The following is a 14,311-nucleotide window of genomic DNA, read 5'->3' as shown; positions in this document are numbered from 1 at the left end:
AGCCCGCTCGACTACGGACGCATCTATTAATGAATAATATATTTTTTTACTGATTTATCAGAGCAAAACAAACTTTATTCTATTTTGTACTGCATGTTTAAAAATTTGAATTTCATTAAAAAAACTTAAGTACACAACTAACAACTTAGCCAGGCAGGAGTGCGCCATACAAAAAATGATACTGTTTCAATTTCTATTTCGGTTTCAATTTCTACTTCGATGGTAATCAGTCTAATTTTGGTCAGACTATTAAACTATGCAGTATAGCAACTTGGAATAAGGAAGCTGCAAGGCTGATGCATTTTTTTGCGGAAATTTTCAATACTCGCACAACAAATGTTGTTTAGATGGACCTCCTAAGGCTTAAGAGGGAACCTCGAGAAATAGGTATTTAGGAAAACATTTGCTATCGTTTGTGCACTCATGGCCCGGAGCTCGGGTGCTATAGAGATAAATGCAGCTCGTGACTGACATAAGTACTTTCCTTGATAAAATTTCGGGAGAAGTCGTTATTCACCAAGTAAATATCAACAAATCTTTTTGATTTTGATGTCAATCGCTTCAGCATAATGAATATAAATTCTAAATAGAGCTGTTGGTTTCGTTTAAAAAAAACATTGTTTTTGTTTAACAACGGCGTGATTCAACGCAGTTTTGATCACAAAAATTGCGTTGCTTGAGGTGCCTATAAGTTTGAATCTATAGCAAATTTAGAGAAAATAAAAAGCTATAAACGTAGTAATTTATTGTGTCGTTAATATCCTAAAAGATCATGGAGATTGGATAATATTTAGAAGTAGAACAACGTTAGTGTGTTTTAAGTGATACTTCCTTCTTAATATACCATTACCTTTTTGCCGACCCTGTATACATATTTTACGCAATCAAGTTTTAATAAGTGTCAAACAAATGAACGCAAAACTATTGAATCAAGATTTCGTCTTCAAATTACCTAAATTACGTTTATATTTTGATCTTTAGTCAGGGAAATTTTCTGAAACGGTCAGGGAAAGTCAGGGAAAAGTCAGGGAATTTTTTGGAGCATTTTGAGTGGACACCCTGGTTATTCTGTAGATATGATCGGTCCATTTCCACTTTGGCTTACAGATTTTAATGCACGCATATCTTGTATCACTCTACTCGAGGACCTCCTAAGATTGTTTTTTTTTTGTTGCCATAATCGCGTGTTTCTAGATTTTTTTTTAGTTTACTTAGGTTTTTGTTTTTATAGCAATTTTGGTCTCGAGAGGTCATAGATTATGTTGTAAGAATATTAAATGTAATTAGTCATTTTTGTAATAATATTTAATAACACGTTGTCAACACTCGCACGATTCACGGGCGATGAGATCTAAACAATCAGAATGGAACAGATGGTGTCGGATAAAAATATAAATTCTCCATGCCATGCTTCTTGCAAATAAAGAAAGATCTTGCGCTATTCATGAGATTAAAAGAATGCCGTACTGGAACTGAAACTCAAACAATAAAATAGTTTTGCAGTCCTTTGCGATAAGGCAGCCTATTGTGAACAGTGTCTACCTATACTCTGGCGAAGGATCCTTATAGCACGATTCCCATAAATTCATTCAGGGATATTTTCTTCTCTAAGTGCATGCTTAGATATTTCATGATAGTTAGATACATTTTATAACACGCACTGGCGTCCCCTACACACATAGGTTAACCTTTCACCACCGCTGTAAACTATCCCACGATAAACCGACATTCAATTCCACCCCTTTTTCCCAGGTGGTGAAAGACGACAGGTTCCAGCAGGCCATAGAGGAGACCACTCAGCAGGAGCTGCGCGACGGTGGCGCCCCCAAGGCGGGCAAGACGGCGGCATATGTCAGCGTGCGGCGGCGCGTGGAAGCTAGCGCCATGAGGATACTGGCCGATATTAGCTCGGCTATGTCGAATAATGTGCTCAGGTATGATATTGTGCGGGCATAAGTGGAACACTAAAAACTATGTCTTGACCAATAATGTTGCATTTATAAACGAACATATTGCATTTGAAAAGACCATTTGGAAGTTTACTCATTCCACCTGCGCCCCACCTCGCATAAAGGACCAAAAAGTAACTTGCACATTGGTATATGATTTCTAAATTATAAGTATTCATCAGATACTTCTGGTCATGCTGTTCACAATACTCTGTCCTCCAGGTTACAAACAACAAACCCCAATCCATTAAAACTTAAGTATAGAATGCTATTTATTGACTTTGAAAATGGTTCTTCTATTTAGTTTGCCTTCCACTGTAGTAACTCACTGTAGTTGGTACAGTGATCACTGTGTAGGGATCACTGTACCAACAGAATCACAATAGCCACATTTTCCATCCTCCTCATTAACCCCCACACTCTCCTTCCAGATTCGTAGCGTGGGCGTGCCACAAGGCGATCCGGCGCGTGGCGGGCGGCGGCTGCGGCACTCGAGCCGCGTCCATCGAGCGTCTGCGCCGCGCCAAGGCGGCCGGACTACCCCTCATCTTCGTACCACTGCATCGGAGCCATTTTGACTATATACTGGTCACGTTCACGCTGTATCTGACGGGTCTGAGGCCGCCGCTGGTCGCTGCGGGCGATAACATGAGGATTCCGTTCTTTGGGTGAGTGAATGAATGAAAGTTTTGTTATATACGAGTTGCATCATCTGTCTGTGCCGCGCCAAGGCGGCCGGACTACCCCTCATCTTCGTACCACCGGAGCCATTTTGATTACATACTAGTGACGTTCACGCTGTATCTGACGGGCCTGAGGCCGCCGTTGGTCGCTGCGGGGGATAATATGAGGATACCGTTCTTTGGGTGAGTGAATTAATGAATGAAAGCCTGTATAGAGCGTCTGCGCCGAGCCAAAGCGGCCGGACTACCCCTCATCTTTGTACCACTGCACCGGAGCCATTTTGACTACATACTCGTGACTTTCACGTTGTATCTGATAACATGAGGATACCGTTCTTTGGGTGAGTGAATGAAAGCTGAGAGAGTGAATGAAGTGTAAATGAACTATCTCGATCGGTAGTTTGGACCCTAGTTGATGTAAATAGACCATGGATGACGTCTGAAAAATCCTCAGGTTTTCAGCACTATATATCTAGTGCCACCTTAGGTATTAGAGCTATGTTGACAACAGTATAGTCACTTTCAGCTTATAAAAATATCGTCAAAGCGTCGACTCATGCAAAATAATAAGAGTAGGTAATTAGCTTATTTAAGTTCTAAAAAAACCCTCTATTACAGTGTTTCAATCTGTATGCGTCCGTTGTTTTTTCCATCACTGAAAACGTTTATAACCCAACTTTTTGTTCAAGTTTCCGAGTCATGATAAATAGCGTCGACATGTAACACAAACTTAATAGCGAAAACTATTACATAACTATTCCGCCTCAGCGCTATCTGTTCCGAGCGTAATCTATTATGTATTTAGTACATTATCACTGCACAGGGCATCGGTTAGCACCTCTGCTGTGATGGCGCATTAGGAAACAATTAAAACTAATGTTTGTAGCTCAGTTGGACGCATATTAGGTACCTATCGTGTAATTGGCTTAAACGAGTTTACACCTACATAATATTGGTGGGTATTTGGGCTATGATAGCATAACGGGGAAAGATTTGTTTTTTTCTTTCACCCTGAAAGAAGTAGTGTATTGATAATTATTTATAGACAACACCCCTATTTTTACGTCGGGAGTTTAAAACAAATAAACAATGCTGTACGCAGTGTGTTCCGTGTTATTTGTTGATGAAAATAATACTAATGCTATACATAATATATGTATACGTATACGTAGCAATAAATAATTATATCCGCTATTGATCCGTACCATTGTGTATGTAATAAATAATTTACTGACTCTAGAACAATAGCAAACATCTATATGCAATATTTTATAAATATAAAATAAGTAAATAAAGTACCTAAATTAAACTTACTGAGCCCATTTTGGATAGGTAAATTATTCTTGTAAGTTCTGTAACTGCGCCCTGTGTGTATATTCTAGGTTGTTACAAAAGTGGCATAGTAAATAAATGAATTTAATTTAATAGTAAGCCGAAAGAGGATAATTCTGAAAAACTTCTAGTGTACGAATTGAGTCACTTCGGTTGTGCTTACAATACCCTTATTTAAACGCTGTAATAATATCTAATAATCACCTGAAATATTGTTTCAGTTGGTTCCTTCGAGGGTGCGGTGCGTTCTACATCCGACGAAGGATCGACGGATCCGAGTACCATGGAGACCCCGTCTACAAGTCCGCACTCAGGTAACTATCTCTTTCATACACAATGCGTAGCCCCTACATTGTAGAGTAGCCAGCTCTGACCCACCCAATAATTATATACACACGTATTCTTCTGTAGGCTATAACCTCATGTCAACCGTCGCCAGTACCAACATAATAGTATCAATCATTAGTGATCTTAGAATCAAGTATACCTACGTATTTGTATCGTAATGTTTAACGAATAAATTACTTAATATCTCCCACTTACAATTTATTTGTCTCATGGTGTCTTGTGTATAGTGTGTAAATAACATGCTTTTGTTTATATTTTTCAGGGCATACATTCTGAACAGTCTGTCGGCTAAGAACAATCTGGAGTTCTTCATCGAAGGCGGTCGCACCAGGACGGGAAAACCTCAGCCTCCTAAAGGTAATTATACTAAAGAATGTCCACCTAAAACATTTTTTTAAGTACTTAAGTATGTACGTAAAAAAATTATTTCAAACAAATTGAAACCGGCAACAGTTTAGTTATATCCTTCATCAAATTCAGAAATATAATTCCATTAAAAAAGTATTTTTAATTCAATAATATTTATTATTTGTTCCGTTACGCTCACTGGGATATTGAAGATATTTTATTGGGTATGTTTTCATAGATAGTTCTTAATTATAAGTATTTTACTTTCCTATCTCCCTTACTTATGTACAGTATCTATGTAACATCATATAAGTCATAATTATAAACTAGTACTCTTAAATTTGTTCCTATTCGAGATTTAGTTAGCGTCTTACCTGTAGCCTGTAGGTTCTTACCTGTAGCCTGTAGGTATATGTATTATGTACATATTTAATGTAATGTTTTCAACAAAATCTTGTATAATTTCGTCCGATGCCACACGAGCGTTGCGTCACCCTCTGGGACCGGGACTGGGACCTGGGACTGGGTTGCATATACAACACTCCTATGGCATTGCTCTTAGATTTTTCAATCTCTACATCATATTATACAGGATGCTGCAAAAAGGGTATATACTGGGCTTAGATATAATAACATGCTGCACACGTAGCTTTCGGCTTAGTCTACCCTTTTTGCAACACCCTCTATAAGTTGTCATCCTACCCACCCTAACCCTACCCTCCCTACCTTTCAGCGGGCATCCTCTCAGTCATAATGGACGCCTACCTCGACGGCACAATCGACGACGCGCTCCTAGTCCCTGTCACTCTGAACTACGACAAGCTAGTCGACGGCAACTTCGCCAGGGAACAGCTGGGCAGAGCCAAACAGATGGAGACGTTCTGGTCAGCTCTGAGAGGGATATGGAGGACGCTGCATACTGACCATGGGAGTATAAGGGTGGACTTCTGCCAGCCTAGCTCGTTGAAGGTACGAAATTACAAAGTGTCTTTGTTCTTCGTCTTTGTCTTTGAAGCTTAAATTAGAGGCGCCACAGTAGATTTAAAATCTCAAGGATTAAAGTACTAAGGTGTCTAAACGCCCCATACGACTTCATAATTTGCTTTAAACTCTAGAGTGTGACATCTATGTGCCTTGCAATAATCTACCTACTCCTTTACGAAGTAAGCAAAAGTGTATGTACAAGAAGCAAATTTTTCTGGCACATACCTATAAGACCTGACCACGACATATCGGAGCAAAACCCTTCCACTATTTAGTCACTACAATCACTACACTACACTTCAGTCAAACATCCATTAAATTATCTCTTGATTGCATAATTTATTAATCCAACCACACCATCTCTTTCCAGGAACTAGTGACCTCCTTCCAGAAGTACAACCACCTCAAATCCCCCATCTCACCTCCCCTCTCTCTCTCTCCCGCTAACAACAACGCGTCGCTCGCGACCCACCTGGACCGCCAGATCCTGTTCAACCACAGCCACTCCAGTCTGTACGGGGCAGATGTGAGCACGGAGCACAAGATGATGGTGGAGGCTATTGCGAGGCATCTTGTCTATGGTGAGTTAAGGGAAGATAGAATGGTAGCAGGAATTGTGTGTCGAAAAATGACAATATTCTATGAAACGCCTGTGGATTGCGTCAAAACAGCTCGACGTTATTGACTCTTTGTCGTTTACTGATACAACATGGCCACTCAAGATGACCGCCATTTTGGTCAAGATAATAGAATTTATAAATGTTCAAGATACAGTATACTTCGCTCTCTCATTAATTAACGTTTGTTGGATTCGAATACAATCTACTTATACCTAGTGTAATTTTTTTTGCGATCGTGATGTGATGAATACCTACCTAATCAGCCAATAGTCCAATACCTACTCATCCACTGCTGGACATATGTGATGAATACACTTATTAACAACCCTCCCATCTCCCCAACAGACGCAGCAAAAGCGACAGCCCTAATGAGCACAAACGTCGTATCATACGTCCTACTCACCGAGTTCCGTCGCGGCTGCTCCCTACAAGCGCTGGCGCAGCGCGTGACGTCACGCGCCGCCCGGCTGTGCGCCGCCGGCCGCGACCTCGGCTACAGCGGCGAGCCCGGCCACGTCGTCAGACACGCCGTGAGTTGTAGTTATAGTAATATGGTGGAAATTGCGCAGTGCTATTGTTGCGAAAGAACGCGTTAGACGCCATTTTTGGTCAATATACGCATTTTTCCCTGTTGTATCATAAAAGACGGACAAAATGTGTGTTACATGGTGTATTCATGAACGTATGATAAGACAGCATTTAGAGCGTATCGTAAAAGAAGCACTAAATGGCGGCTATCTATGTTCAATCAATGAAAGTAGAATGGTTCATTCGTGAACGAATTATAACACAGCATTTAGAGCGTATCGTACAAGAAGCACAAAATGACGGTTATCTATGTTGAATGAATGAATCATAAGACAGCATCAAGAGCGCAACCAATACCGTGCCCGCGTCACAAGCACGCACCAATGAGCGCTCTCTCTACCCGTCGCTGTGACGTCACGCCGCTGCTCGCTACAAGCGCTGGCGCAGCGCGTGACGTCACGCGCCGCCCGGCTGTGCGCCGCCGGCCGCGACCTCGGCTACAGCGGCGAGCCCGGCCACGTCGTCAGACACGCCGTGAGTTGTGTAGCTATAGTAACTGAGGTTGGAAAACGAGCGACGCAATAGTTGCGGTCTATGCCGTCCGAACTTATTATTCGTTCATAAATTCATACTCGGTAGGACGGCATTTTAATTAATCTACCTGTACATCAAATTTAATATGGTGTCGTAAAAGAAACACAAAATGGCCGCCATCTGTGTTGAATGAACGGATTCAATGTTGTAATCATGGACGAATGATTCACATTGAACAGCATTCGAATTAATTTTGTACGCAATAGTTTAATAGCAATGACACCTTGCAGCATAGTGCGCACTAACCGCTCCGCCTCGACTTGGGCTACAGCTAAACATGCCGTACCTAAGTTTGTAGGCTGAAGTGACATCCCTTGTATCTCTATTATACAATCTCCCCAATATATCTTTGACCTAACCAACCCCCTTCTCCCTTCCAGCTGGACATGCTGGGCACGAGCCTCGTCCTCGTGACGTCACGCGGCGCCGCCCCCCGCGCCTCCATCCCCGCCGCGCTCGAGCTCGCGTACTACTGCAACACCGTGGTCGCGCACTACGCGCCGCCAGCCATCGTCGGTACGTCACACTCAATGAGACTTGACAGTATTACAGACAGTATTGACAGAATGGTTCACAATGGCTGCGTCTGCGCATCATAAGGATCAACAAAAGAGCAGCGTTGCCAATGGCATCATTCTGTTATGATTTAATGAGTTTCATTTTGCCTGCGCCCCCAATAGGATTTGAAAATGCATACCTATGGCGTCACACGGTCACATATGCATTACGTCTCAACTCGCACCTACGATTGGACGTGAAAAATTACATAAATGTCTTTTGTAACTTAAAATAGGCGTCTCCCAAGAAGCGCCACTGCACTCTGTCCTCGCCATTCCTCATACAACCACAACTAGATAACAGCAAAGAATCTAACGAATTTATTTCAATTACAGCGACAGCTCTAGAAAGCATCATCAGGCAGCCGGGAGCGGACCCGGACGTCGTGCGACATTCGACCCTAATGCAAGCGTCGTTAGAGCTATGCGTCATTCTGAGCCAAGAGTTCATACTGACAGCGCCCTGCCAGAGGACTGAGGAGCTTATTACTGACACCATAGGAGCTATGATTGCCGACGAGACTATCAGCTCTATTGAGGTAAGTTTTATGAAATGATTTTTTGCAAAAAGCATATTACTACAACTGATATTTGTAGAACATTTCTTTATTGGAAACGTTATCAGTGAGATCATGATCATCAACCATGAATTAATCATCTGCTACTGGACATAGAAGCGCCCGTAGTGGAGCTAGCTTTAGTAGTCTTAGCTGATCACTGATATTAAGCAACGCATGGCACGGTCAGCCATTGGATGGGTGACAGATTTCAATTGGTACCTTTCTGGACGCTTCCGTTCGGGCGGCTTGAAAACATGTGACAGTCAGTTTGACCACTTACCCGACAATTCTCAGCACAAGCTAGCTTGTGGTGGGGTCCACCAATCCGCACTGGACCCACGTGGCGGAATACTCCTTAAACCCTTCCTTCATTGGAACACACCCGAGCCCCAGCAGTAGGGATGACATGGATCGTGATGATAACCATTACATTTTAAGATCCACCCCACTAAACTCACATCACACCTCTATTCGCAGCCGGCAGCAGGGCTACAGGAGCAGCAGTGGTCGCGGCGGCTCGCGCAGACGCTGGACTTCGACGAGGAAGAGGAGCGTGACCGCACAGACACCATCAAGTATAGGGTCAACCACACGCCGGAGGCTATTGCTGAGAGGTGAGGAGTTATGGGATCGATTATTACTTACGACCAAAGAAAAACTTCGAGTGACGTCAATGGCAAGTGGATTCATTGCACGTGAGTGTATTTGTGTCTGTTGTCTGGACTGCCAATCAAATTTTACAATGATGCAACAGCATTGAAGAAACATAAGCCTAAAACCGTCTTACACGGGATAAGATAATCATTCTTAGTAGCATCATTGTGGACCACTGGTATCTGAATTAAATAATTGATTAAAAGCGTTGGCTGCAAGAAGTTGCTTATTGGCAATAAGCCCGCCTTTGTACACTGCCTGTATTTTCTTTTAATGTTATGATCTTGTATACTTTGTAAAATGTACAATTAACCTCCAACACTACCCACCCGCAGACGCCGCCTAATCCTGACGATCCGGCCGCTCCTCGAAGCCTACTCCGCCACGTGCCGCTGCCTCGCGTCCGGCGTGCAGAAGGAGGTCGTCAAGAACACACTGGACTATCTCACTGACGAGTACTCGCATAATAGGATGGTTTACGGTGAGTTTGGCGCTATTATAAATTACTATGTTCATAAATAAATAAGTGGGGATATCTCACATACGGCCATCCGACCTCAAACTATGTAGAGCCTGTAATATTAGGATCCATAGCAAAATGTTAGCTGAAAGAGAAAGCTATTAAAGTTAAGGTCGCCTATGTACAAAATGTAATATTTAAATAGGCGAACTTAACTTTATTAGACTTTGGTGTTAGGCGTCTAATCCTGACGATCCGGCCGCTCCTGGAAGCCTACTCGGCCACGTGCCGCTGCCTCGCGTCCGGCGTGCAGAAGGAGGTCGTCAAGACCACGCTGGACTACCTCACTGACGAGTACTCGCATAACAGGATGGTTTATGGTGAGTGGCGATCTATTAGGGTGAAAAGGTTAGATGAAAGATAATGATATTAAGGTTAATTTCGTCCGTAATAGGCGAACTAAATTGATTAAACTATGGTATTAGGGCGCCTTCAAATTAGTCGCTAATTGTCGCGCGGAAGCAGCGCGGCTGCAGCGCTGCGGCCGCTCTGCTGTCTAAATTCCATATAAATTATTAACACGCGACTGCAGCGCAGTCCAGTAAATAATACCATAGCATTAATATTTTTGTGCTATTCACAGGCGAAGCAGTATCCACAGACGCGATCCGCAACTGCATGCGCGTGCTGAAGCAGTGGAACGTCATCGACGTGTACTCCGAGGGACGCAACCGCCTCATCCGGATATGTGCTCCCTACGACGACCCGCCCAGTCTGCAGGCGGTCTGCCAGAACGTATACAAGTTCAACATGGACACCCCACTGCTCGCCGAGACCGCGTAGGGTGACCACGAGACAGTGGAACTGAGGAATCATAAGTATGGCTGTGGATTAAACGCGCTACGTGACAAGTATCCCAGTGATATAGACTAAAAGGAATCGTTATAAAAATGTGATTTAGTGTAAGGGTGGTGTTGTTCACACAATATTTGCTCCGAGTACAATTCGTGCACTAAAAGAGGCAGGTTTTATAAATACCGTTCCATTTTTTTTTGTTTTGTGAGTGTGTTTGTGTGTGTGCTGGTCTTAGGGGACAGCGTGATCGTACGAGGTTACTCTAGATTTATTTTATGATATTTTGGACAAAGTTTTAAGTTACTATACCTACCAACGGTTGCATTGTTATAAGAATGTTGTAATCTTCAGTTTTTAAGATCCTTTTAACGATATTCAAGTAAACACATAATTTACCACAAGCCTTTACGTACAAACCGCATGTAACGGCTAAGATTTTATAATAGGAAACAATAATATCTGCCAAAAAGTGGAATATTTAGTGGGACTATAATAATTTAATGTTTAGTTGTGTGAATGCGTTTGTTATTCGCAGATATTGCTCAAAGATTGGAGCCAAAAACTTTGAATAATATATATTTTAATTACGTATAGTATTTATTTACATTACTTATATTTCACTACTTCGATCTTACAACACTATTTACGTAATGTTGTTTAATATTCACTTATATTTTCCAATGAAGTAGTTTATAAATCTGTGTGTACTATTAGCACAATATTAAGGTCCAAAATTTGCAACCAATAGTAAGTTTTAAAACGGCGCTATCTATATTTTGTATATTACGGAACACGATGGCAAAGTTATTAAATATAAGTATTGTTTGTTTTGTTTCATATTATATTATGTAAAAATATGATGTGATCTCAAGATTGGAACAATGTATCTGATATTTTTTCCTGTGCCTTAGATTTGTGTGTGTGGCTGGCCTATGCTGATGACTGATAGATAGGCAGTTTGTGTATGACTTCGTAAAGGTGCAAATTGGTATCTGGCGACATGAGGTAACATGATGATCTGTCCTAACGTCTACTGGTTTCTCTGTATTTCTATGGACCGAAGTACATGTCGCTGTCCTATCAGTTAGCACTTTTTTTGTAGACCTGCGGTGTTTCATACACAAACAGCATATCTCCTTAGAATAGATTTTAAGTTTAAAACTGATGTTAATCAAATAAATGACTATTCCCTATCTATACTCTCAAGCGAGTCTGTGTTGGTGCCGCGATGACTCAATATTGGATCGCGAATATATTTATAAGTGTAATAGAAACAGCTCTTTTCTGTTAAAGGTTCAAGTTAATACATACACTCCTTTAACAGAGCAGATAGTAGATGTGGGTTAAGTATAAGTAAGTGTAGCTATGAGTGGTTCTAGGCAGCTGAATAATATTCAGTGTTACTGTTATAAACATGTGCGTTATACAAGACAAAAGTGTTAAGACAAAGGAACATGTCAGTAAATAAATATACCTACATATTTTGTACAACTTGCGTGTTTTATTTTCCATTTTACAAATTACGCTCACAGTAGAAACAATGTGGACATGGCGAATGGACTCGTGCTATGTCGTTCTAATCATAAGCCGCGTGCCCACCTAGCGCACATGCTTGTGAGCCAAACGAAACGCTCGCCTGGTGTGGACGTGCCTCGGCTCGGCCTGCCTCGGGGGCGAGTTTGCTCGACCGAGCACGGCTCCGCCCATGGGTGCAAGGTGGGTACGCGGCTATAGGGCTCTTTCATACTCCATATTGAAACGGCCACCATTTTCATATAGTTGCCGAATAAGGAAACAATATGAAATATCTATTCCCTATACAATATGTTGATATAAGTGGAGCCAGCTAGCAGCCCAGCCGGCTATGGACTCAGGTGAGGAAAAAATAGGACTAGCCGTTTTTTTAATACAATGGACAACATTTCATTTTCTTGACCCTATATTTTTATTAGCTATTCGAAAAGTTTATTAAAAATTAGAGGTCCCGTATTTTTTTATTTTGTATATACATTAACGTCCGATACGAACGATAAAACGTCCATGTCAATCAAAAATGAAAGTGACAGTTACTTTGTTTTTAAATCTATAGGCTTTGATCATCAAAATGCATCGCACCTGATGCATGACGTCATCAGCACTTTTTTACTATTTTATGAATTTCTCGAAAATGATACATCCAAAAAATACAAAAACAATTTTTTTGTGGCCTTTAGAGCTAAATCTCGAAATGGTTTTCGATTTATAGCAGCTTTAGTTTTTTGAAATGTTGTCCATTGAAACAATACAACAAATGTCCTAGAATCTTCATTTTACCGAGCTATTCACTTGACTTGCTAGGCGCTAAGCAAACCTCCTGTCTTTGCGGAAATGGCCTTACAGTGCCAGCTACTGCCTGGCCAGAAGACAGATCTATAAGAGTTAATGCCAAACGCTATACATAATGTAAGTTACTGCCAGGTAAGGAGGCGAGTGAACAAAAATGTAACTTGAATGCAAGCTTCAGAACAACTTGCATGTATGAATTATATCCAAACAGGATAAGTTACTGCAGTGCAGCTACTCCTGACTAAGGCTGACTGGCCCCTAGCTCACACTGTGTAAACCTATCATTAGTCAGCATTAAATAATAAGAAGTCTACAATAACCTTTCATAACACTTCATAACCCCTTTTATCCTACTGCTGGGCAAAGGTCTCATTATACTTACTCCACCTAATAACCTTACACTTACAATACATTGAAAGAAACAAATTTTAGGAATGACTCAAATGCTTTTAATAGTTTCCTAAATGTTGTTAAAGAAGTAAACTTATGATACTTATGCTAAAACCTTGTGTTTATTGTTCTAAATGTATTCACTTGCCGGCAGCTGTGGCAAGCGGGTTCCTTAGGACTAAGATCACTGAATCTCCTCGGAGAAACATTTTGGAGATGAACCGGTCTTTATTTACAGCCTTTCCCTGAAAATATACAACAGTTTCATTATACACATATTATGTATAGAAAGCGTTGGTAAAAAGTAAATGTGGACTGGAACATGTTGAAACTGTTGGCAAATGCATAAATAATAAAGATAACCTCAAAATTATTTGTTATGAAACTTATGAAAATATGGTAATAAATTGTTGCATTGTGCTGCTGCTCCTAAAAGGCGCTTTTACCTTCTTTCCTTTGCCCGTCCTCGGCACTTCTGTCCACATTTCTTTAACATTTTCCAGCACCATGTTGCAATGCCGGTCGAAAGCCTTGACACGACCCAACAACTTCTTGTTGTTTCGGCAGTTTATGAGCACTTGGGTGTTGTTCTTTACGGACTGGGTGAGCACGGAGAGAGGTCCTGTGCTGAATTCCTCCTCCTCGATCTTTGCCAACTCCTCCAGAGTCATATCAGAGCGTGGTTTAGCTGGAGCCGCCCTGAAAGGGAAAATAAACCAATTGTTAAAGTATTTAATTTACATTTTGCACTTAAAAACTTTAGTGGGAGCAATTTACTTACATTTTACGGTTAATTTGGATAAAATTGCTGAAATAAAGCTATTTTTCGCGAAATTATCAACAAAGCCGTGGCGCGAGACGCTATTTTAGTATTTTACTTTTGTTTTGTCTATGGAAATTTTTGACATTTATATTATAGTGTTGTAAACCGGTACGAAACGTTTGAGTACAAGTGAACTGAATGAACGACTTTTCTTATATTTCATTCAGTGCAAGAAACGTAACGTATGTAATCTCAGAATAATAACGGCCTTTCTGTTCCTTATGGTATCCCTAGAAATAAATATGAAATAGTCATGAGGATGTTGCCATGGAAGTAATAAGTACTTACATACAAGTACATA

At 41.1% G+C, this 14,311-nt stretch overlaps 2 protein-coding genes across 2 annotated transcripts in view; one reads left to right on the top strand and one right to left on the bottom strand.

The window, feature by feature from the left end:
* The window catches only part of LOC105387254 (glycerol-3-phosphate acyltransferase 1, mitochondrial), a 49,222-nt gene extending 37,259 nt beyond the window's left edge, over positions 1-11,963 (top strand). Inside the window, exons 5-16 of the mRNA XM_048630712.1 lie at positions 1,753-1,934; positions 2,381-2,617; positions 4,186-4,278; positions 4,575-4,669; positions 5,394-5,629; positions 6,015-6,225; positions 6,610-6,794; positions 7,767-7,902; positions 8,280-8,482; positions 8,981-9,117; positions 9,493-9,638; positions 10,261-11,963. Of these exons, the coding sequence (XP_048486669.1) occupies positions 1,753-1,934; positions 2,381-2,617; positions 4,186-4,278; positions 4,575-4,669; positions 5,394-5,629; positions 6,015-6,225; positions 6,610-6,794; positions 7,767-7,902; positions 8,280-8,482; positions 8,981-9,117; positions 9,493-9,638; positions 10,261-10,460 (2,061 nt within the window). The 3' untranslated portion in view covers positions 10,461-11,963. The remainder of the gene's footprint in view (positions 1-1,752; positions 1,935-2,380; positions 2,618-4,185; positions 4,279-4,574; positions 4,670-5,393; positions 5,630-6,014; positions 6,226-6,609; positions 6,795-7,766; positions 7,903-8,279; positions 8,483-8,980; positions 9,118-9,492; positions 9,639-10,260) is intronic.
* Positions 11,964-13,223: 1,260 nt separating this feature from the next.
* LOC105387773 (probable small nuclear ribonucleoprotein Sm D2) lies at positions 13,224-14,125 on the bottom strand. The gene is made up of 3 exons (XM_011558556.3): positions 13,969-14,125; positions 13,634-13,886; positions 13,224-13,432 (listed from the first exon to the last, which is right to left on the bottom strand). Coding segments are annotated over exons 1-3 (360 nt in total). The 5' UTR covers positions 13,971-14,125; the 3' UTR covers positions 13,224-13,327.
* Between the last annotated feature and the right edge of the window lie 186 nt (positions 14,126-14,311).

Source organism: Plutella xylostella, chromosome 26 (genome assembly GCF_932276165.1).
Source record: "Plutella xylostella chromosome 26, ilPluXylo3.1, whole genome shotgun sequence".
In the NCBI taxonomy this organism is placed as follows: Eukaryota; Metazoa; Arthropoda; class Insecta; order Lepidoptera; family Plutellidae; genus Plutella; species Plutella xylostella.
This window is presented reverse-complemented; position numbering and strand designations above follow the sequence as displayed.

Bases quoted from the DNA above. Each gene is read 5' to 3' on its own strand.
- LOC105387773 (XM_011558556.3), bottom strand. The intron at 13,433-13,633 runs GTAAAAGCGCCT...GTATATTTTCAG, and splicing joins GGACGGGCAAAGGAAAGAAG to GGAAAGGCTGTAAATAAAGA.